Source organism: Notamacropus eugenii, chromosome 5 (assembly GCF_028372415.1).
Source record: "Notamacropus eugenii isolate mMacEug1 chromosome 5, mMacEug1.pri_v2, whole genome shotgun sequence".
Taxonomy (NCBI): Eukaryota; Metazoa; Chordata; class Mammalia; order Diprotodontia; family Macropodidae; genus Notamacropus; species Notamacropus eugenii.
This window is the reverse complement of record NC_092876.1, coordinates 126,906,499-126,929,166: the sequence shown is the minus strand read 5'-3', so window position 1 is coordinate 126,929,166 and position 22,668 is coordinate 126,906,499. Positions and strand designations below refer to the sequence as shown.

Genomic DNA, 22,668 nt, shown 5'->3' with positions numbered 1-22,668 from the left:
GGCAAGGTCTTTCCACGCACTAGTCTCAATGCTCCGGCCCCACCCGCCGTCCAGTTACCATGGCGACCCCGGGCCCCGCCCTCGCTTAGCTCCGCCTCCGGATTCCGGTCGCCATGACGACAGCCCCCCTTTAAACCTCCGTCCCGGGGATCGCCGTGACAACGCTCTCTCCCCGCCCGCAGCTCCTCCTCCAGGCCGGGTCTGAGGGGCCTCGGGCGGCCCTGGCGAGCAGCCCGCCCTCTTCCCGGGGCGGAGCCGGGCTGCGTCGGCGGCCGGGGCGGGGAGGCCGGGGAGGCGGAGCCGGCCGGGGCTGCCTGAGTGACGGCGCGGCCAGCCCGGCTCGGCTCGGCGGGGAGGCAGCAGCGCCATGGCCCCGCTGGGGGCGGACCGGGAGGGCTACTGGGGCCCCACCACGTCCACCCTGGACTGGTGCGAGGAGAACTACGCCGTCTCCTTCTACGTGGCCGAGTTCTGTGAGTGACGGGGGCCGCGGGGCGTGGGGGAGAGCGCGGGGCGTGGGGGAGAGCACCGGGCGGGGGGGACACAGGCAACCCGGGCACTGCGGCCCCGGCGCGAGCCAGCCGAGAGGGGCGGGCGAGGCGGCCCCGTGCCCCCCGGCGCTCAGGGGTGGGAGCGCGGCGAGCCCCGGCTCCCTGCGGGCAGGAGGAGAGGGGAGCGTGGTAACAAGACACCCGCATGTCCCCCCAGGGCAGTGGGGTGGGGACTCCCCAGGCCCCCCAGGGCAGGGGCTAGGCACCGCGGAGACTCCTTCCCGGGCCGGGGATGGGGAACCTGGAGATGGGCAGTGTAGAGACCCACCTCTCTGAAAGTTAGGGGATTGGGCGTGTGGAGACCCGCCCCCCGCTCCCCACGAGTCAGGTGGTAGGGGAGCGTGGAGACCCGCTTCCTTCTCCCGAGGCCGGGGAAGGCGCAGTGTGCGGACCCAACTCCTCCAGCTCCCAGCGGGGCCGGGGGAGCGCGGAGGCCTACCCTTAAGTACGGGACGGAGGGAAGGAGGGGAGACGTGGCTGGAGCCTGCAAAGAGCAGGGGGTGAATCCTCCGATGTGCGGTGCACGGCATGCGGGGAGCACCCTGCGGGCGAGGAAGGAGCTGGGAGAGAATGAATGGAGCCTCCGCTCCCCCCCCCCCCCGGGTTAGGAGGAGCAGGGACCCAGCTTCCAGGGGAAAGATTGAGGGGACCTGGGAGATCCTGGGAGAGGAGGGAATTCCCTGCACACTGACAAGTAGGGGATCCCTCAAGGACACCCTTAGATTCTGGCAGCCGGGTCATCCCTAACAGTCTGGGAAGACTAGAGGTCTATGTACGGTCTCCACCCTCTGGGACAAACAAAAATCAGCTCCCTGCATATTTGTGCCAGGTGCTGCCACCCTTGCCACCCTCCCCCTTAGCTCTCTGCTGGTTACCAGGCCCCATGGGTGAGGGATATCACCTTGAAGTCCTAGTCCTCTTTCCTTTTCTCTGTTTTCTCAATATCATGTACTCTCTGCTCTTACCAGACTTAGCACTGATCTTTCTCTGCCCTCCCCAAGCCCTGCTATTGTGCCACTGCTTGACCCCAGCTGGCTTTCAGTGCCTGGGGGTAATTTCCTATGTTCATGAATCCCCCCAACCTACTCCCTTCCACTAATTTTCGCATTCTGCCATGAGTTTATTACAGATTTCTCTCCTCCTAACATGACTACTTTAGGTACTGCTTGTACCCAGCTCTGAAGCTTCAGAAGAAATTCTCTTCACCCCACAATAAAAACTCATAGCTTTCCATCCACTAACAACCTGTACTTATCCCCTCTGTGCCAGCTGCTGAGTTTTGAGGGTAGGATACATTCTGCTTCCTTCAGTTATCTGTTTTCATCAGGCCCTTTGGTCAGGGCAAAGAGTACTTAAGGACTGTCTGTGTTCCTCAGCTTGACAGGAGGCGGGATCCACACCTGGCTTTGCTGTGTGTGCCTGATAGTTTCTTCATACCACAGCTCTCCAACTCTGCTTGCCAAATACCATTTTCTTAATGCCCCACTTGGACGATGTCCTGAGTTAGCCCAAATACCAGAGATTAACTCACTCTGCTGCTCTCTTGCTCCTCCAGTCATTATCTTTTCCTGATTATTTCCTGCTCCTATCTGGCCCCTAAGAACACAGCAGGCATCTGAGGATATGACCTCACTTTTCTGTATGTCCCTGGGGACAATCCTTAAGCTTAGTGTCCCTGTTAAACGATGCTTTAAGTGGGGTAGAGAGGTTTATTGGGACCTGTGCCTTTCTACCTCAGTGACTAGTATTGGTCTGGCCCAAGAAGGCCAAAGGAAGGTCTTCCTGAACTTCCATGGCCCATCTTGTTTATTTTTGTTGCTTTCTTTGGTTATCTTTTTCCTTCAGGCTTCTGTCAGCATACACGGTACTCCTGTAGCTTTTGATGATACTCTCCATCCATCCCTGAGCAAAACTGCACTTCTTAGTTTATTCCTGCTATAGTTCTCCCCAAAGCACCTGCTCCCAGTAGAAGGGCAAAGGGCTTCATTCCAGGCAAACATTCTTTGTTCTGACCCAGCGTATGTACAGAGGAGAAAAGAAAAAAAGTGGCCTTCTGGATCTTCAAGTCATCAGTGTCTTCTTATAGGCCTATTTTTATGCTGAAAGCCATTTACGTATTTTTTTAAAGGGGGCAAGCTATTAGAATCACTTGGGTTTTTAAAAACTGTGCTTATGCATTATTGGAGAACTCAGACTTCTTACAGCAGAGGCAAGATCCCTTTTGGTTGTTTGTACTTATGACCTTGGAAAACTCATTATTTGTCAGAGGAAGCTATCACAAATTATAGTAACAAAGACCGTGGAGTCTTAGGCTAGAACCAAAGGAGATAGCTAAGCAGATGTTTTATGAGGTCCACAAAAGAGGGAGGGAGAGAATGTGGAAGGTAACCCTTATAAATGGGAAATGGCCTCATTTCTCTGCATAGTTAGAGAAGGAAATGCTATGCAGGCATCTAGTAGGTTTTCAAAAAGAGGATAAGGTGAAGGACTGGCAAGTACTTTGCCCAAGTTCTGGGAGAGCTGTTTTAATTTGGAGGAAATTAAGGTTAGGTCTCATAGGAAGACAGCATGGTGGAAGTGAAAAGAACCCTGGTGTCAGAAATCTGGGTTTGAGGTGACCAGTCACATTTCTTTCTGAACTAATTACAGTTTCCTTCTCTAAAATAACAGTGGTAATCACTTACAATTCCGAACTCCCATTGTCATGTTGTGAGTATGAAATAAGGGGAGTGTCATGAAGACCCTGGACTTGGGCCTGAGAACTGGATTCTAGTTGCTGGCCTGTCCCTGGCTGGTAGTGCCTCTTGACAAGGTTCTTGATTCCTCTTTTTTTTTTTTTTAAATTTTTTTCTTACTGTTTTATTTGTCTCAGTGTTCTACATTTACTTCCATATAACTTAGATTTTTTTCCCCTCCTTCCCCCTTCTCTCCCCTTCCCTCCCCAAGATGGCATACAATTTTATATGGGTTCTACACATACATTTCTATTAAATACATTTTCACCTTAGTCATGTTGCATAGAAGAATTAAAATGAATGGAAGAAATCATAAAACAAGCCAAAACGTAATACAAAAGAACATGATCTCCTACATTCTGCGATCAAATTTGTCTGGATGAGGAAGGCATTTTGCCTTAAGAGACCATTGGGAATTTTTTAAATCCTTGCATTCTCAGTGAAGTTCTAAGTCTACCAGAAAAAATCCTCGCACACTATGGTCATTGCTGTGTATGGAGTTCTCCTGGTTCTGCTCCTGTCATTCAGCATCAGATCATATAAGTCTTTCCAGGTCTCTCTGAAGTCTTCCTGTTCATCATTTCTTATGGCACAATAGTATTCCATTACATTCATATACCACAATTTATTCAGCCATTCCCCAATTGATGGGCATCCCCTCAATTTCCAGTTTTTGGCCACTGCAAAGAGTGCTGCTATAAATATTTTTGTACATGTGGGGACCTTTTCCCATTTTTATGATCTCTTGGGAATACAGTTCTGGAAGGGATATTGCTGGGTCAAAGGGTATGCACATTTGTTCACCAGAATGGCTGGATCAGCTCACAGCTCTGCCAACAATGAATTTGTGTTCCAACTCTCCCACATCTTCTCCAACATTTATCATCTTCCTGTTTTTTCATGTTTGCCATTCTGATAGGTGTGATGTGGTATCTCAGTTATTTTGATTTGCATCTCTTTAGTCAGTAGTGATTTAGTATTTTTTCATATGACTACAGATAGCTTTGATTTCTTACTCTGAAAACTGCCTGTTCATATCCTTTGACCATTTATCATTTGGGGAATGACTTGTATTCTTGTACATTTGACACAGTTCTCTATATATTTTAGAAATGAGATCTTTATCACAGACACTAGTTGCAAAAATTGTTTCCTAGTTTTTTGCTTTCTTCCTAATCTTCGTTGCATTGGGTTTGTTTGTGCAAAAATTTTTCAATTTAAGGTAATCAAAATTATCCATTTTACATTTCATAATTTTTCTATCTCTTGTCAAAAATTCTTCCCTTTTCCATAAATCTGATAAATACACTATTCCTTGCTCTACTAATTTGTTTATAGTATTAGTATTTATACCTGGATCATGTACCCATTTGGACTTTATTCTTGTGTACAGTGTCAGGCATCGATTCCTCTTCTTAAAGTGACAGCATTGGACTACATGATCTTTGGGGTCTGCTCCAGTTCTAACACTTTTTCTTAAGCTCTGTGAGATTATGTTAGGTGCTGTAAAAATATGAAATATTAATATTCTCAAAGAGAAATGTAAATTTGTAATGTTGAGATAACTAGAAAGATGTTTGTAATGTTGAGATAACTAGAAAGATGTAGAGGTTGGGATAAATAGAAAAACAAATTGTGAGATGAGCTCAGTGTTTCTAGATTCTCAGGACTGGAAATGACTTTAGAGATTACCTAGTCTAACCTTTCACTCAAGCCCACAGGCCTCTCTGGAGCATCCCTGAAAGGTAACCTACCAGGCCTCCGTTGCAATACATCACATAACCCTTTGTGACACGATATTGTATTGCACAATTACCTGAAGTATTTTAGATAATGAAAGTGTCACTTTTCCAACTTCCCACTTTTTAAAAAGGAATTTGGACAGATAAGCCTTTTAAAAAAGAAATGTTGAATGCCTTAGAGAACATATGTCATGATGATAATAGATAGAAAAATGAACTTAGAACATATGACCTATGTAGGGAGATTGGAGCTCTGGTTCTTCCACTTTCTGACTGATCTCCCTAAGTTCCTTTTACTTCTCTGGGCCTTCCTCATCCTCAGTTATAAATGGGAATAATAAATAAATACTTGTATTGGCTGCCTGATGCCCCACAAGTATCCTGAGCTCTGTTTGAAAAGTACTAAGGAAAAGTTGGCTCAGAAAAAAAGAACAGTGACCAAACAACCTCACTTCTCTCCAGTTAGAAAAAGGGTCCATGAGGGAAGTGCGATTTCAGGTTCTGGGCAAATGGTAGAAGAATAAGTTAACAGAATAGGAACAAAATTCTGGAAGAGGAGTTTTAAGGAAGAGTCCATGGGTTAGAGTAGGGTGGATATAATCAATGTATACCTTCCCTACAAGTCCCTATGAGTCCTGAACTCTCATGTACCAAATTAATACATCTTTTTCTTATTACTTCCTTAAAGATGAATTTTGAGTGCTTGCCACAAATGGAAAGCAGTGACAAGCTCTCCTGTGTGTTATTATTGAGTTAGGATACTGTGTATTAGAGTCAGAGGAGCCAGGTCCAAATCCTGCCTCTCTTGCTTGCTGCCCTTGTGACCTTGGGCACATCATTTCCCTTCTTTGGGCCTCTCAGTTTTCTCTCCCATAAAATGAAGACTAGATGATTTCCAAGGTTCTGTCCAGCAATTTCAACCCTTCATTTTGCCTCATCAGCCTTTTAATGAGATTTTCTTGAGATAAGTTATTTTTTTTTTGAGATAATAGTTCTTCCAGCATATATGGAAAAAATGCTGCCAACTCTCACTTATCCTCTTATTGCCACTTCTCTAATTACTGTGCTCCTGTCAGTTCTAATTATCATTCTGCAATCTAGCTAACCATTGCAAGTACAAGCAGCATTCGATTCCTAGACTATAGACATGCCATTTAGAAGGTTGCTTTTCTGGAGTGGCCTAAAGGTACCATGATCCTAGTTACAGCTCACTTTTCTAAAATGCTTTATAGTTTATGAAACCTTTCTTTACAGCTTTATGAAATGAGCATGAATCCCTATTTTACAGATAAAGATGCTGAGGTGAAATGATTTGTCTAAAAGTCTACTCTTTTCCAAAACATTGTTTAAGCATAATAAAAGTACATGATACCTGAGTGACAGTACCCCAATGAGGTAGATGGTCCAAGGGTTGAGTACCACTTGGCCACTGAGGAAATTGAGGCTCAGAGAAGTTAAGGGATTTGTCCAAGGTCACACAGTTGTGAAGGGTCAGATTGTAACCTCATCAGCTCGGAGGGATTATTTCATTCTTTGTACTTGTATCTCCAATATATATAGCACGATGTCTGGCACAGTAGGCATTTAATAAATACTTGCTAATTGTAGCCTCGGAACTCAAACCCAGGTCTTTTCATTCTAAAATCAATGATCTTTCCAAATAAGAGTAATGATATTTCCTCTTTGTGAGTGAAACTGTAATAATCTAGGTAGCTATGATGTATCTTCTTAGTGGTTACCAAATCACATGGCCTCAGAAAAAGCAGAAGTATCCTAACATTTGTGCTCAAATTTCAGTAGCATTGGGCTGATAGGACTCTACTGAATAATGAGCTAGACTGAAGTTAAAAAGGTTGTTCCTGTATAGTCTTTTGAGATTCAGAGATTCTGTGATTCAAATGTGAATGAAAACTGCTTCAGGAATTACAGAGGTAAAAGGAATCTCAGGGGTTATTGTCCAAATCAAAACTATACTTCTTGACTTAGATCAGGAAGACCTGAATTCCATCTGGCTTCACATACTACTAGTCACAGTACTCCAGGCAAGTCTCTTATCCTTTGCCTCAGTTTCTTCATCTGTAAAATGGAGATAATACGAGTATCTATCTCAGAGGGTTGTTGTGAGGACCAAGTGACATCATGTTTGTAAAAAGTACTTAGCACCGTGCCTTATACATAGTAGGTGCTTAGTAAATGGTTATTTCCCTCCCTCCCTTTTCTTTCTTTCTTTGTTCAAATAATCAGCCTCACAAATTCATGATGGGGGAGACATAGCTAGACATTATGGTATTTTAATGTGTTGTCAGCTCCACATGAGTCATCAGCATGCAATCTGAAGTTTTATTTAATTAGTGAATTTACTTACTCTCTTATTTATGATAGTGATTCTGTTGCCCAGCTCACTTGTTTCTTAGTTTTCTTAATGCTTTTTTTTTCCTATCACATATTAATTATACTCTTCTCCCCTGATCCCCATACTGCCCGGTGAACTTTCCCTTAAACCTGACTAACACACTGATGATGTCTGCCAACATATGCAACATTCTATCTTTAGTCCCCTAACCTGGCCTTTGCAACCGACTTTCAATCTTGCTTCACTGTTCTTTCCATATATGTGGTTGTCATGTTGTATATTGTTTTCCCTAGTTCTTCCTACTTATTCATTTTGCAAATGTCTTTCTATATTTCTTTGAATTCTTCATGTTGGTTGTTTCTTATGGCACAGTAATATTCCATTGTGTTCACATTCTACAATTGTTTTAGCCAGTTCCCAATCTACTTTGTTTTCTGGTTCTTTGCTATCACAGAAAGTTCTGCTATAAATATTTTGGTTTATATTGTGACTTTTCTTTCTGTTTTTGATTTCCTTGAGGTATATACATCTAGTTGTGGTATTTCTGGGTGGAAAGGTGTGGACATTTTAGTCATTTTTGAGGGGATTGTAATTCTAAAATGCATTCTTAGGCTGTATCTATAGAGCTGGCGTTCAAAAGGAGGGCTTATAGTCATTCAGGTGTTGAGTAGCACATCTTAGGAAGGTCATCAACCCACTGTAACATGTTCAAAGGAAGGTGACCAGCAGGGGGAGAGAGGGAACTGAAGACTATGCCATATGAGAATTGGCTGAAGGAACTGGGCCTTGAAAAGAGAACACTAAGGGCAAATGTGATGGATGTCTTCAAGTATTTGGACTAGCATGAACCAGTCAGTCAACATGTATTTAAATGCCCACTATGTGCGAGGCTCTGAGGAAACAACACAAGACTAAAAGAAAACACTCTACTCTATTAAATGGAAGAGGTTTAGACTGGTTCTGCAACATATTCTACTTGGCCTCAGAGGCCAGAACTAGGAGCAATGGGTTTGTAGAGCGGTACATTTTAATTTTATGTGGAAGAGTGGTGGATTTGAAATCAGGAAGGCTCAAAATTCGGACTCACTTTACACACTGTTAAATTATGGACAAGTATTTCAGCCTCTTCATCTGTGAAATGGGAACAATAATAGCTGTACTATTATTTTGTGAGGCTTAAAAAGTATAACATGTAAAAGTGATCTGTGAACCTCAAAGTGATGTTAGCTATCCTAACAGAGCTATCCAGAAGTGAAATACTTTACTTGAGGAAATTTGTAGGGTTTTTTTTTTTTTATCACTTGAAGCCTGTATAGAGGCTAGATGACCACAGGAAGCGGTAGGAGGGAGCTCTGGCTCTAACGTAGTGCTCTAACTTTATGACCTCATGTTCCTTACAACTATTACATTCTGAGATGTTTTTGGAAGAGTGATTGCTCTCTGTAATACTACCTCCCAGAAGTGCTCAGCTAACTGCTGCTCACAAACCTCCAGGAACCAAGAGCCTTGAGGCTTACAGCTATAATTGGTGGGGAGCCAAAATTTCTCTCCCCTTAATTTAGGCCAATTGCTCCAAGTTCTGCCCTCTGGGGCCAGGCCAAACAGTTCTGATTTCTTTATCATGGCATCCTTTCAAACATTTGAAAATAGTCCCCTCCCCTCCCAAGTCTTTGCTTTGTTAACATTTCCGATTTCCTCAATTAATCCTTACATTGCACATGATACATAAAAGGTACTTACTAAATATTGACTTTCCTAGCTGCCTTCTTCTTTACCATTTGTCAACCTGATCAATATTTATTTAGTATTGACCCTCAAAAGACTGATTTTTGTCTGTGTAGGTATTCTTTCTTTGATGCAGATTGCAACCTCTCTTACTAAGTAGATGGACTTTTTGAGAGCTGCTGTGACAGCTAGCTAGTGAGGAACCTCTTCATGTTTTTGAGGCTCATCCTTGGATAATATAAATACAGTTGATCCCCTGCCCCCCAGAATCCACCACCTGTTGGCCACCCTGACAATAAGGAGCCTCTCCAGACTTACCTGGGCAGATAGCAGACAGTTACCCAGGACTGGAAATCTTCCCAGCTTGGTAGATTCTGGCAGGTCTTACCCAGTGCTGGCACAGGCCCTGAGAAACCAGTAGACTCTAGTGGAGAGAACACTAGTTTGTTAGAGGATGTGGGTTGCAATTCTAGCTCACCTGCTTATGACTTAGGTGCCTTGAGGTTTTGGGCCTTAGTATCCTCATCTCTAAAATGGAGGCTTGGACTAGATTGTTTCCAAAGATCCTATTGGAGGGTAGATTATGTCATTCTGTCGATCCTTCGCCTCAAGTATTGTTTCCAGAATTGAATATGATAATTTAGACAGGTTTGCCTAGGACAAAGTACTCGTGTGATTCCTTTTGTAAACTTCATACTTCCATTACCTTTAAGAGGCTATATCTGTACATGGATGACTTAAACATGTGCAAGCTGGGGCTTAAAGAAATCTGACTTTGTTTTCAGGTCTCCCTGAACTTGAATACTGTACTGTCTAGGCAGTATTCACAGCACCGAGGATGACTATGAATATGCTGACGAAGTTTAGAATCTCAAAGTATAACAGACTGTCCATATAGAAGGCAGAAGAAAAACATTTGTTCAGATACCAAAAAGCTAAATCCCAAAGCCAGAAAATCAAATCTGTAATAGTAGCCAAGAAATCAATACATATTATCATTGCAGGGGACAAAGCCATTCTGAAGCTTCCCCCTCCTGCTGGGGCATTCCCACAAACAAACACTCAGGTCCCTAGCTGTCTGTTTGCCTGTATCCTCTCCCTCTGCCCTTTACTGCTCTCAATAACTTTCTCTCAGTTCTGTTCCACCTGTTCAGCAAGCTCCTCCCACCACAAGTGACTTAGGCTTCCATCTGATTTAAGCAGGTCACATGGGCCTATTAATGAATGGGAAAGATCTTTCCATTTAAATTACCATTACAAGTACTGGCCCATATCTCTTTCCAAGATATTTAACTGATGTGAACCATGATCTTGTAGTATGTTGTGTGGGAGGGTGAGAGGAAAGACATAGAGTTGTTTTTGACTAAGAAAATAATGGGCCTTTGAAGAATTAGAATTTGAAAACAAGAACTTACTGTGTCCAGAGTACTGTATAGGTACTGTGGGAGGTACAAGGGTGACAGACTTTCAGTGGTTCTTTATGAAAAATATGGAATTCCACTGCGTTGGCTCATGTGAAACCATATAGAGTTAAAAGAAAATTTTGCTTAGGGTATAACAATATGATCCCAAGTAATGACACTGTTCTTTCTATCCAGGGTTCCTCTGTGACTGCTTTATCAACTGCCGCCCAATTAAAGGGAAAAGACAGTGTTTTAGGAGGGACAAGGGGGTCTTCTTTTTTTTTTTTTTGGTTAAAGAAAAGCATGGCGAAAGTTATATAAAATTCAGTAAACTGCTAAATAGCAAGTGAAGCAGCACAGAGACATGGAGTGGCAAAAGGGTCAAAAGTCACCCTTCATCGTAATTTTCTGCCTCACCCTGCATTGTGAACATTTCTTGATAGTGGTAGGGAAACTGGACTTCCCACCAAAACAAGTTCCCAAGCCTACCTTGCTTCCTATCATTCCCTATTTCATAACCAAACATTTTAGGAAAGATTTTAGCAAGAGGGGATTATGCCAAATTCAAATCCTACAAACTTTTTTAAGTGTCTCCAAGGTGCAAGGTAGTATGCTAAAGGCTGGGCATACAGAGATCAAAAATGGACAGCCCTGCTCTTGGGTCTTCTATCCTACAGTGGAGGAATTTAAAACGGGCTAACAGTTAACTACAGGCAGACGGAGGGGGGAGGCCAAGGAAAGAGGCAGATAAAGTACTCTCAGATACTTTGAAGAGGGAGAACCTTCCTAAGGTGAAGGTTCAAAAGAGAGTTCCTAGGGTGCTGGGAGAACTGTGTACCATGCCACATAAAAACCTGGGCTTGTTTAGCTGAGGAAATGAAATATGGGGAGAAGCATGAACACTTTTCAAATATTTGAAGACTTTTCCTGTGGAAGGAGGGTTATATTTATTCTGCGTGATCACAGAGGGCAGATTAGAGAAAAATGAGTAGAAGTGGAGGCAGATTTCCATTTGGTATAAGGAAAAATGTGCTAGTGATCTAAACTCTCCAAATATGAAATGTACTGTTACATTCTATAGTAAGTTTATCATTAGAGACTTCAAGTAGGGAATAGAAGGTCGAGTAAAGGAGGGGAGGCTTCTGGTTCAGGTTGGGGATTTTTTGCGTGCAATAGGCTATGCTAGTATATGAGGGAACCAAAAGGTGAATAATACAAGGTTCTCATCCCTCAGGGAGCTTACAACCTGGGACACAGATAAATGGAATACAAATTAAAATACTGCATTAAAGGGAAGGATGAAGTGGTATGAGTAGTAGGAGGTTCACAAGCCTTTGTTAAGTATCTATTCTGGCACCAGATTCTGTGTGTATGTGTGTGTAAGGGGCAGGGTGTACAAAGGCAATAAAGAAGGCCAGCTTAGCTGAACTATAGAGTGCATGAATGTGAAAGGGAGTAGTGGGCAATAAGCCTGAAAAATTAGTTTGGAGCCAAATTGAGAAAGGCTTTAATTGCCAGATAGAGGAATTTATATTTGATTTGAGAGGTAATAGAGAGGCTTAGTAAAGAGTAAGCCTACTTCATCATGTGAGACAGGGGTAAAGGAGGAGATAGTGATAAAGGGCTCTTGGGAGATAGGAGATAAGGGAGAATGGAGAAGATTAAGCTCATGGTGAATGGCCTCAATTTTTTCTATAAAATAAGGCACAAGGGTTCTCAGCTGAGACAGTGGGGAGAGGGAGAGTTCTAGGAGGTTTGAGGAGTGATGAAAAGGTTTGGAGAAGTCATTGTGGAGAGTGGGCTAGTGAGTTTATAAGGGAGGTTTGTAGGATTGCCTAACAGCATTGAGGGCCCAATTGAGGTTGTATGGCACTGTTGTATGATTTTCTCCATCTTCATTCATTAGCACATGTGTAGGAGCATAGGTGGCAAATGGTAGGAATGATCCAAGGCTGAGGCTTGGCTAAGTATTATCAGAGATATGGTAAGGAGGCTAGAGATTTTTTAAAGAGGACATCGTATAATTGAATTGGTTCACCAAGGGGTCAAATTGAGGAGGAGGAGAGAGAGTGACTACAGCAGGCAGTTGATGTGGGAGAGAATCAAGGGGTCAGGGATTAAGGGTTATGGTATGGCTGAAGAGTAGGGTTTTGTGAAGGAAGGCAAAGGGGAAACTGAAAAGTAATAGATTATGGCTGGATGAGGGGATTTTGAAATTCTTGAACATAGGTATGGTACATTTGTAAGTAATGGCAGGATCAGGGCTATGACCATTTCTGTGCGTGGTGAGGTGAGGTAGAAGAGATAAGTAGGTTGAGAAACTGAGTGATTAGGGGACTTGAGGGAGAGTCCATATGCATGTTGAAGTTCCCTAGTATGAGGGCAGGAATTGGGGAGGAGAGAAAAATTGTGAGGATCATTAAGGAAGGAAGTGGAGGAACTTAGGGCACTATAGACAGCAACTACTAGGATTTTGATTGACTGGTGGATATGAATAGTATGAACCTGAAAGGAAGAGAGGTTACTGAGTGGTGGAGGAAGTAGGAAACCGTAGGAAACCTAGAGGTGGCAATGAAGAGCAAGGAATATTCCAACTTCTCCACCTAGACCAGTGAGGTAAGGAGAATGAGTGAAGGGCCTTGGCTGAGCTGCCTGTCAAGGCTGGAGTCATCTTCCACAGGCTGGAGTCATCTTCCACAGGCTGGAGATGGGGTCTTTGTAGTACTGCAAAAGGGGGAGGGATGAATGGGGTACAGGGATATGTTTAGATCTGAATCTGTGTTGTGTCACATGACCTGAAATTTCCAGTAACATCCTTTACTCTTATTCTCCTTCCTAATACTTCCTACATTCTACTCCCGTACTATTTCTTAAAGCCTTATCTATTTGGAGTATAAATGGAGGACAGCCTTGCTTTGCTTGCAGAGGAAGAGTCATATTTTATTTTTTCCTCGCTGGTGGGGCAAAATTAATTTTTCTCCTTTCAACTTGATTTTTTGAAAGAGGCACATGTTGATCTAAGACTATGATTGCTTAAATCTGTAATCAAAGATGACTTTCTGATAGCTTATTGGGAATTTAGAGGATATGAATTCAAATTATGACTATTGCTGAATCACTGTTAGGTTTTTACAGTTCATTTCTGTAGTGTCTTACAGTTTTAAAAAATTTTTACAGTTAAGGAAACTGAAATTCAAGTGAAGTGATTTGCCCATGGTTGTACTACTAGTAGTGTATTATAGATGGAAGTGAAACCAGATCTCCTTACTCCAAGTTCAGAGCTTGTTCCACTAAACTATGTATATATTAGAATTATAAAACCTTAAAGTTGAATAAGACCTTACATGCCATCTAATCCATTCCATACCTGAAGCAGGAATTCCTCTCCAACATCTTGAAGTAGGGACTAAGCAAAGCAAGTTTAATCCTCTTTTGGTCATTTTCTTAGTTACCTCTTCCAGTTTTGTTTCGTTTATACATTTGGTAAGTATGTCATCTATGCCTTCATGCAAGTCATTTTGTTTGCAGTGACCTATTGTCACCTACCCCCTATTTAAACTCACAGGTTGGGTGCTATAAAGGACTACCCCAGGTTAAAATAATTCTGTGGGCCTACTCCCAGATATAGCTCATGAACCCTTACTGATGTGTTTACCTTTAATATTATGCCAGAATTCATTGTCATTTCAAAGCAAAAACTTTTACTGAAATGGCACAGGAAGATTTACAGTAATTCATTTCCATCATAAACTTAGCAAGCATTCTCCTACAACCATACACACTATCAGTAGGGAGAATTATTAGGTACAGACTGTGCATAATTAGGGTTTACATATGAGAAATGTGTGGAGGATGACCTTACTGCGGGACTCTTCCAATTTCCATGCTGCTCTTGGTTGGTCATGTTATTGCTGTGGACTTACTGAACTCTCCTCATCATTGCAGGGATGTTACTAGAGGCTCATCAGGCTGGCTTTCTCTAGGTCATCTAGTTTTACTAGTTATCTGTAGTCTCTGCTAATTCCAGTTTCTCTCTCAACTGAAGTACTTGGTTAGGGTGTGGCTAAACTATTTTGAAAAGAACAAGAACCCTTGCCCTAATATCAGTGGGAATCATCTCCAGTTCACTTCCCTTAGAATCTTGGCTCTGAATTCAGCTATCTCCTGAGCAGTAGGATTCCAGCTCCAGGCACCAGGCTGTCTCTATACAGAAGGTCAGAGTTTAGGTCAGGCTACAAGCAAGCACATGGTGCCATTATCCTGCTAGGGAAGGGGAGAAAAGAGAAAAATGCCCTTCCTACCTTGGGGCACTCTGAAAGAGTTCAGTCCTCCTTACATTAAACTGACCCGTAATTGCTTGTTGGTTCAGAGAGGTGCCGATTTGCCTTTTTAAGCCGATCAGGGGCATAGCTGATATGCAGCCAACCAGTCTCTGGAGAGTTGTGTGTTCTGTGAGTTGTTTTATTCAATGGCCAACATGCTGTATAATGTTATCAGTTTGTTTAGGTATCTTCTTTATACTGTGTTATTGGATTGTTTAGGAAAACGACTTAATTTGATCAAGAACTGCCAGATTCATCTCCTGTATATATCAGAAAAGAAAATTAGATTGTGACAAAATATTCTTCAATCAATGCTGCTTTGTAGTGAACATTGTTTCTCTTTTTCCATTAAAATTTGTTCTTTAATTTTTGCTAGTTAAGTTTGAAGAATCTTTCTTTTTCCCTTTTCTAAAAATTGGAATAGTATTTCCTCATCTCTAGTCCTTAGGTAAGAGCCCTTTCCTGTTTTCTGTATTTCTGAAATCACCATCAGTAGCTCAGCAATCACATCTACCCATTCTTTAGTACCCTGTAATTTGGTTTAACCAGGTCTGGTAACTTGAACTAATTAAGTGCTGTCTTGATATCTTATTCATCCTGTTTTAGTTATCTGTAAACCGTTTTTGTTCTATCCTTTCCAAACTCTTTGGAGAAAAAAGTCATGTATTAAAATTTATTTATTAAAAGGCACCTAGGTGGCTCCAAACATAATCGGGGGCCTGGAGTTAGGAAGTTGTTCAAGTTATTCCAGTCACTTCTGATTCTTTGTGACTTCATTTGGGGTTTTCTTGGCAAAGACACTGGAGTGGTCTGCCATTTCTTTCTTCAACTCATATTACAGATGGGGAAACTGAGGTAGAGAGAAATTATGTCATTTGCCCAGGGTCATCACACAGAAAGTGTCTGAGGCCAGATATGAACTCAGGTCTTATGATTATGATTATTAGAAAAAACAGAAGGCAAATAAAATGGTCAGTAGACATATGTTTTCTCTTTGTCATCTGTTGTTATCCCATCCACCTCAAGCACTTCTTACTGCAAACAAAGCTTTTTTTTAAAAAAAAAATTGTTTATTTTTTAATATTTTTTTATTTTGCGTTCCAAAGTCACTCCCTACCTCCAGTCTCTCACTCATCCATTGAGAAGGCAAGCATTATGATACCTGTTATACATGTTAAGGCATGTAAAATATATTTGTTATGTTGCAGAAAAAAAGCAAGAAAAAATAAAGTGAAAAAATATGCTTCAATCTGCATTCAGAGTTCATTACTTCTCTTTCTGTAGGTAGATAGTATTTTTCATTATGAATCCTTTAGAAAATGCTTTGGATCATTATAGTCTTTCATATTTGAGTATCATTATAATATTGCTGTTACTATGTACAATGTTCTTTGGTTCTGCTTGCTTCACTTTGTATCTGTTCATCTAACTCTTCTCAGGGTTTTCTGAATTCATAGCATAATGCTATTTCATCACAATCATATACCACAACTTGTACAACCATTCCTCAATTGATAGGCATTTCCTCAATTACTAATTCATTGCCACCACAAAAAGCTGTTACAAATATTTTTGTACATATGGATCCTTTTCCTTTTTTTTAAACAAAGCTCTTTCTAATAGAAGTAATAATCCCTACCTTTTTTTAAACCTTCAAATGTTGTTAAGATCACATGAGAGGTAATCAATCTAAAAGCACTTTGTAAATGGTAAAAAGATCCAGGCAGTGTTTCACAATGACTAAAAAGTATCAGAAGACATCATTTTAAATCTTCACCTTTGCCATTGTTAACTCATTCTTTACAACACCATATTCATTTCTTTTCAATCTCAGTTATTGGCTATTTCTTCTATATATTTTCTAATGTTTTTAAAAATCCTGGTTGCTTAAGTTTTTTTTATAAAGCCACATTGTTTGTGGCTCCCCTCTTTGTTTTTCATTAGAAAAATTTCTATTTGTGTTTTCAGATTTCTATTGAGAGCCAGTTTCTCCTATACAATCTTTGACCTTGGGATCCTATTCTCTGAACTCTGAAATTAACCCTTCAAAAATTAAGTTTTCATGTCATTGCGCTAAGCTTTACTCCCTTAGCTATCAGAAACTCTTAGGAATGTTTGGTAATTTCCAACATTCCAGCATTTCTACTTTGTTAATCAGTTCTTTTTTTAAAAAAATCAGTCCTTTCTTATTGGTCACAAGCAATTCCAAAATAGAAGCTTCCCATACTACTTCTGATTAAATGAAACCCAGCTTCTTCTAGAGCAGCAGATGGCTGAAATTGTGATCAATTTACAGAACTTATCAGTTACTCTACTTTTAGTAAAGAAAGCCCTCTCAGCAGGTTTCCCCTAAATTCTGTCTCTCAGTGCCAGTATTGTGAGCTTTGTTCAGAATTGATTAACCTGTTTACCTGGCCAGGTGGCTTGTAACACAGCCCTGCTTTCATTAACCTGGTGTTTTCCTCTTCTTTGATCATCCTCATTTTACTTCACCTCCCCCTCCACCCTCCCCTACTCTGGTAGGTTTCCTTACTAGAGGAATGTTTTATTGGAATATTTGGTTGATGCTACTCTACAAGCCTGTCTAATATTTCTTTTGAAAGAAGTTGCCCTTCCATTGTCATTTTCCTGTCACAAATGATATTCTCCTAAGCCTCACTGATGAGTGTGGAGCTGAAGTTACCTTAGTATTCCTAACTGTATTCATGTAGAACTATTTGCCAGCTGATGTTTCTCTAATACACATTGCATCCTGCTTATTTTCAGTTAGCACATAGTATGAGGTTAATTTCCTGTTTAAAGATGCTTCCTTCTCTTTTGTCTGCATTGGGTAATTGGGTTTTTTCTATTTGTTTTCTTCTGTTAGAATAAAAATGAAAGAAATTCAGAAATAAACCTTCTTAAAAAAATTATACTTATTGACTAAATTTTTTTTTTGTCTCTACTCTGTCAGTCTTGTCTACCGCATGATGCTCAACCTCAGTTTTTTTGAGCAGTTTTCCATTTATCACTCTTGAGATTCACACCCAGACTCTCAGACTTGTGTCATATAGCTCCATCTATCTGTGAGCAGAATGTAGATCCCTCTGAATTTCATTGTCTCCCGTAAATAGTCACATATCAGTTAATGCGGGTTTTTAGCAGAACCTCTGGAGAAGTGTGGCAGATAGGAAATACGACCACCTGGGTTTCATTTAATAGGATTGCGATTTGGGGCAGATTACTGTATACATCTTCCAGGCTTAAGTCTGTCATCTGTAAAATAAAGGCCTTTTCTACTTTCTAGTGTTGTTGTTACGATCATATGAGAGATAATCGATATAAAGTACTTTGTAAATTAGTAAAGGAAAGCAATGTGGCATAGTGAAAAAAATTAGGAGACCTCATTTCAGATCTTCCCAGTTATTGGCCATGTGTTGAGGAGCAAATTATATCTCTTTGAGCTTCAGCTTTCTTATTTGTAAAATGGACTTAATGGTACTAGCACTAACCTACCAAATAGTGTTGCTGTGAGAAATATATTTCATAAACCTAAAGTGCTATAGAAATGTGACTTACTCCTCCTCTTCCTCCTCTCTTAGATCCTAAACAAACTCTGATCTCCTAGTTTGTTATTAAGAAATGCATCCATGTGTTTTGTCTTTGGTTTTTTCATTCTTATCTCTCCTTTCCAATCAGTTTTTTCTGTCTTTCTGAATACTCTTTTATGTTTCTGTTTTACTTTCTCTGCTTTTCAAACTTTGTTCTTACTTACTCCCCCGGAGATAGCTTTGCAATTGCCTGTGAATTCACTTTCTGCATAGCCAGCTAGGACAACATGAAACTGATGAGGAATCAATAATGGAGAGCTCTCTCCCTGTGCTCAACTGAGCAAAATAACGTGTGAATCAGGGGTTTGCAAACTTTATCTGCAAAGGGCTCGATAGTAAATATTTTAGGCTTTGAGGGCAAAAGACAAAACCAAGGTTATTATGTAGATAATTATATGACAAGAGAGAAAACACATTTCCACCCTTTTATTGACAAAATTAAAAATATTTGTGTAATGCTGACCTACTAATAAGAAGAGTAGAATTTTGGGGGAGATAACATTTCACTTAATTGGGTTCAGAGTTATTGTTCTTTATCATCAAAATAGACTGCAAATGTTCATCTGTTAATGCTAAAATCTGTAATGAGATTTTACATTTTTCATCTTTGAAATGCCTTTTCATATAAGCACTGTTAAATACTGACAGCAACCTATGATTGTATTTGGCAACTGATTGCTTATATGGAATAAGAGAGTGTGGAGTTCAAGATAAAGGCCAAGAATGAACCCACTAGATGGAAAATAGGGAAGGAGGGAGGGAGTTTGGGGCTGGAGGTGCTGCTCGGAGTAGCAAAAGCCATAATGAGTTATGTTTTGGACAGGTTGAATTTGAGATGTCTACAGGGCACCCATCCAGTTTGAAGTGTTCAAAATGAAGTTGGTAATGTAGACGTGTAGTGCAGTCCAGAGGAAAGATTTGGAGTAAGAAGTGCTAGTTTTGAATCCTGCTTTACTTTGCTGTGTCTGTGTGCTTAGCACAGATCACTTAACCTCACTGGGCCTCAGTTTGTTCATCTGTAAATTGAGTAGGACTAGATGGTCTTTAAAATCTCTCCTAGCAACAAATCTATAATTCTATGATTATATTTATATAGCTCTTTAATTTATATGACCTTTTCTTCATAACCCTGAGAGAGTTGGCATTATAAAGATTATTTATCTCTATTTTACACATGAGGAAGTTAAGGCTCAGAGAAAGTAAGTGGCTTCCTCAAGGTCATAAGGCTGGTAAGTGGAAAAGTTAGGTCTAGTAGGGTCTTATAGGTCTCCAATGCAATTCATTTCCTTTTGTAGGGGTTCAGTTTCTTCATCTGCAAAATGAGGGAATTGGACCAAAAAATTCTTAAGTCCCCTATAGCACAGACATTTTATGAGTCTGTGAAATTTAAAAAACAAACATTTATTGAGAGACAGAGGGTTTGGAAATAACATTAAGATTTTTTATTTCCTAGTCTGATACTTTTGACTACTAGATTACAAAGATAAATTACTAGTCTCATCCCATTATTTAACCATTTGTGAAGATGCTATCATTTCGTGTTTTAGGAATGTTTTCCAAGTTCTAAATCTAACCTTAACCCTAAATCTTTGGAAGGTAAGAATATCTTACCATTTTTCTTCTTTACTAGGAAATGAAAAATAATTTTATTTGAGAAGTGTAGAAATTCCAATAATGAGGTTTCACAAGTTTTTTAGCTCAGAGCCTCTGAGTCAAGAGTTAAAAGCTTCTCTTTCTTTGTAACATAGCATGTAAACCAAAGTGTTATCTTAACACTTGATTTACATGAGCATTTTTCCTGATGATTTTACCTCCATTTGAGAGTAAAAAAGAGGGGGAGAAAGCAAGGGAGAAAAAGGGAGGAAGGAGGGGGGAGAGAGATTTAATGGGCTGAGACAGTTATTAATTCACATTTCTCTTTCACTTTGAAGTTTACAAAGCACTTCTGTCACTATCCTGTGTTGACAAAATGAATATTATTATCTCTACCTTTCAAGTGAGAACACTGAAGCTTGAAGTGGTTAAGTGACTTGTATTAGAGGCCTGGGGTACCTTCCTACTTAATGATCGTATGTATGATTGTTGATATAATACAAATCAAGGAGGTCCAAACAGACTGACATAAGAGATTTGAAGAGGAAAAAGTCATTTGTCATCAAGAGGAGCTAGAGAAAGCTTGATGGATGAGGTGGCACATGCCCTAGACCTTGAAGTAAGGAAGGGGGATCCAGTGACAGGTTTTGAACAGACTGATGTGATAGGTATGTTTTTAAGAAGATGACTATGATAGTATATGCAGGATAGATGAGGGATAGAAACTAGAGCTCTGGAGGAGGAGCTAGGTTAAGCAGACTAGTATAGTAGACTGAATGAGGGGTAATGAGTTCTGAGCTAGTGTGATTGTACTGAGAATAGAAAGAATGGAACAGATGTGAGAAATATTGATAAAGGTAAAATACAGAATTAAAAAGGCTGTGCTAGATGTGTGATACACATACACATATGTATTTCTCAGACTCTAAGCAGTGATTGAGTTTTAAATATGAGAAACCATAGAAAGAATTTGCTGAGAAAGCAAATTAATTGGTCTAAGCACCATAGAACTGATGGCAGTTTGGATGAGCAGAAAGGCATTTGTATCTTGGACAGTTCTGCTATCATAGGAAGATTGTAACTTGTAAATAGCCAGTTGATAGTCCAGGACTTTTCCATTTTTCTTTTCAAAGTTTAAGTGTTGAAAAGCCTAGTTTTCAGAATTTGTCTTTACCAGTAGTAAAGATCATGAAGTTGAAAGGAAATTACAGGCATATCTCAGAGATACTGAGGATGGTTCTAGATAAACTGTAATAAAGTGAAAATCACAATAAAGTGAGTCACACAACTATTCAGGTTTCCCAGTACATATAAAAGTATGTTTACACTATAGTATAGTCTATTAAGTATGGCAGTAGTATTATATCTAAAAAATGCATACCTTAACTAAAAATATTTTATTACTGAAAAAATGCTAACAATAACCTGAGCCTTCAGTGAGTTGTAATCGTTTTGCTGGTAGAGGGTTCCTTGCCTCAAAGTTTTGTCTGCTGACTGATCAAGGTGGTAGTTGCTGAAGGTTGGGATGGCTGTGGCAATTTCTTAAAATGAGGCTATAATGTAGTTTGCCATGTAGATTGTATCCTCCTTTTACTTAAACACTTAAAGGCCACTGTAGAGTTATTAATTAGCATAATTTCAGTATTGCTATGTCTTCAGGAATAGGGAGGCCCAAGGACAGTTGAACAGTCAGAGTACACACAGCATTAAATTTGCTTTCATATATAGGTATGGTTCATGGCACCCCAAAGCAGTTACAATAGTAATATCAAAGATCACTGATCACAGAAGATTGCTATGACAAATATCATAATAATGAAAAAATTTGAAATATAATAGGAATTACCAAAACATGACACAGAGACATGATGTGAGCACATGCTTTTAGAAAAATTGATGCTGATAGATTTGTTCAATGCAGAGTTGCCACAAATGTTAAATATGTAAAAAGAGAAAACACCAAAAAGCCTCAATATCTGTGAAGCACAATAAAATGAGGTATGTCTGTAGTTTCTTAAGAAAGTAAGATGGTTTTGCTATTCATCTGAGTCTAGTGCTGATTGAGTGTTTCTATTTGTTTGACCTTCTAGGTGCTAGGAACCGTAATACTCATTTTTTTTCCAAAGAAGCCCTTCTGCCTAAGAAGCCTGGCAGAAGTAGTCATGGCATAGAGGAAAAGCACAAGACTGGAAGTCAGAAGTCCTGAGTCCTGGCTTTGTGAGCTTTGATAGATTTGGCCACCATGTCAGCTCCCTTGTCTAGCTCAACAAGGGAGTTGCTGTAAAGGCCTTGTCTCTTGGGTCTCTTCCAACTACAGTAGGCTATGTGCCAAGGGCCTTTACAGTTCTAATGTATAATTCTATTCTGTGGGACTTAGAAGTTCTGGGAATTGTTAGGAAAATGTAGCCCAAGATAGTGGAAGAAGTGCTGTTCTAATCACTCACCAGAATTGGCCCACAGGCTTTTCTTTCAGTCTCTGATTCTTCATATGTCAGATGGGAATGGTGTTTGTACTCCCTACTTCACATGGTTATTAAGAGGCAGGGATTATGCCAACTTGCAAAAGTGAATTATTCTTAAAGAATGTGGTACTAGGAATTTGAAAGCTATGGAATGATCAGAAAGTCTTTAGAGAGATAAATTTTTAAGAAGTT

The 22,668-nt window shown here is 40.4% G+C and overlaps 1 protein-coding gene across 5 annotated transcripts in view; it reads left to right on the top strand.

Moving 5' to 3' along the window:
* Positions 1 to 267: 267 nt before the first annotated feature.
* ACER3 (alkaline ceramidase 3) overlaps positions 268 to 22,668 on the top strand; it is a 184,555-nt gene continuing 162,154 nt past the window's right edge. Inside the window, exon 1 of one of the 5 annotated variants that reach the window (XM_072610777.1) lies at positions 268 to 473. In XM_072610777.1, the coding sequence (XP_072466878.1) occupies positions 368 to 473 (106 nt within the window). In that variant the 5' untranslated portion in view covers positions 268 to 367. The remainder of the gene's footprint in view (positions 474 to 22,668) is intronic. The other 4 variants (XM_072610781.1, XM_072610778.1, XM_072610782.1 and 1 more) reach the window with 4 other exon arrangements.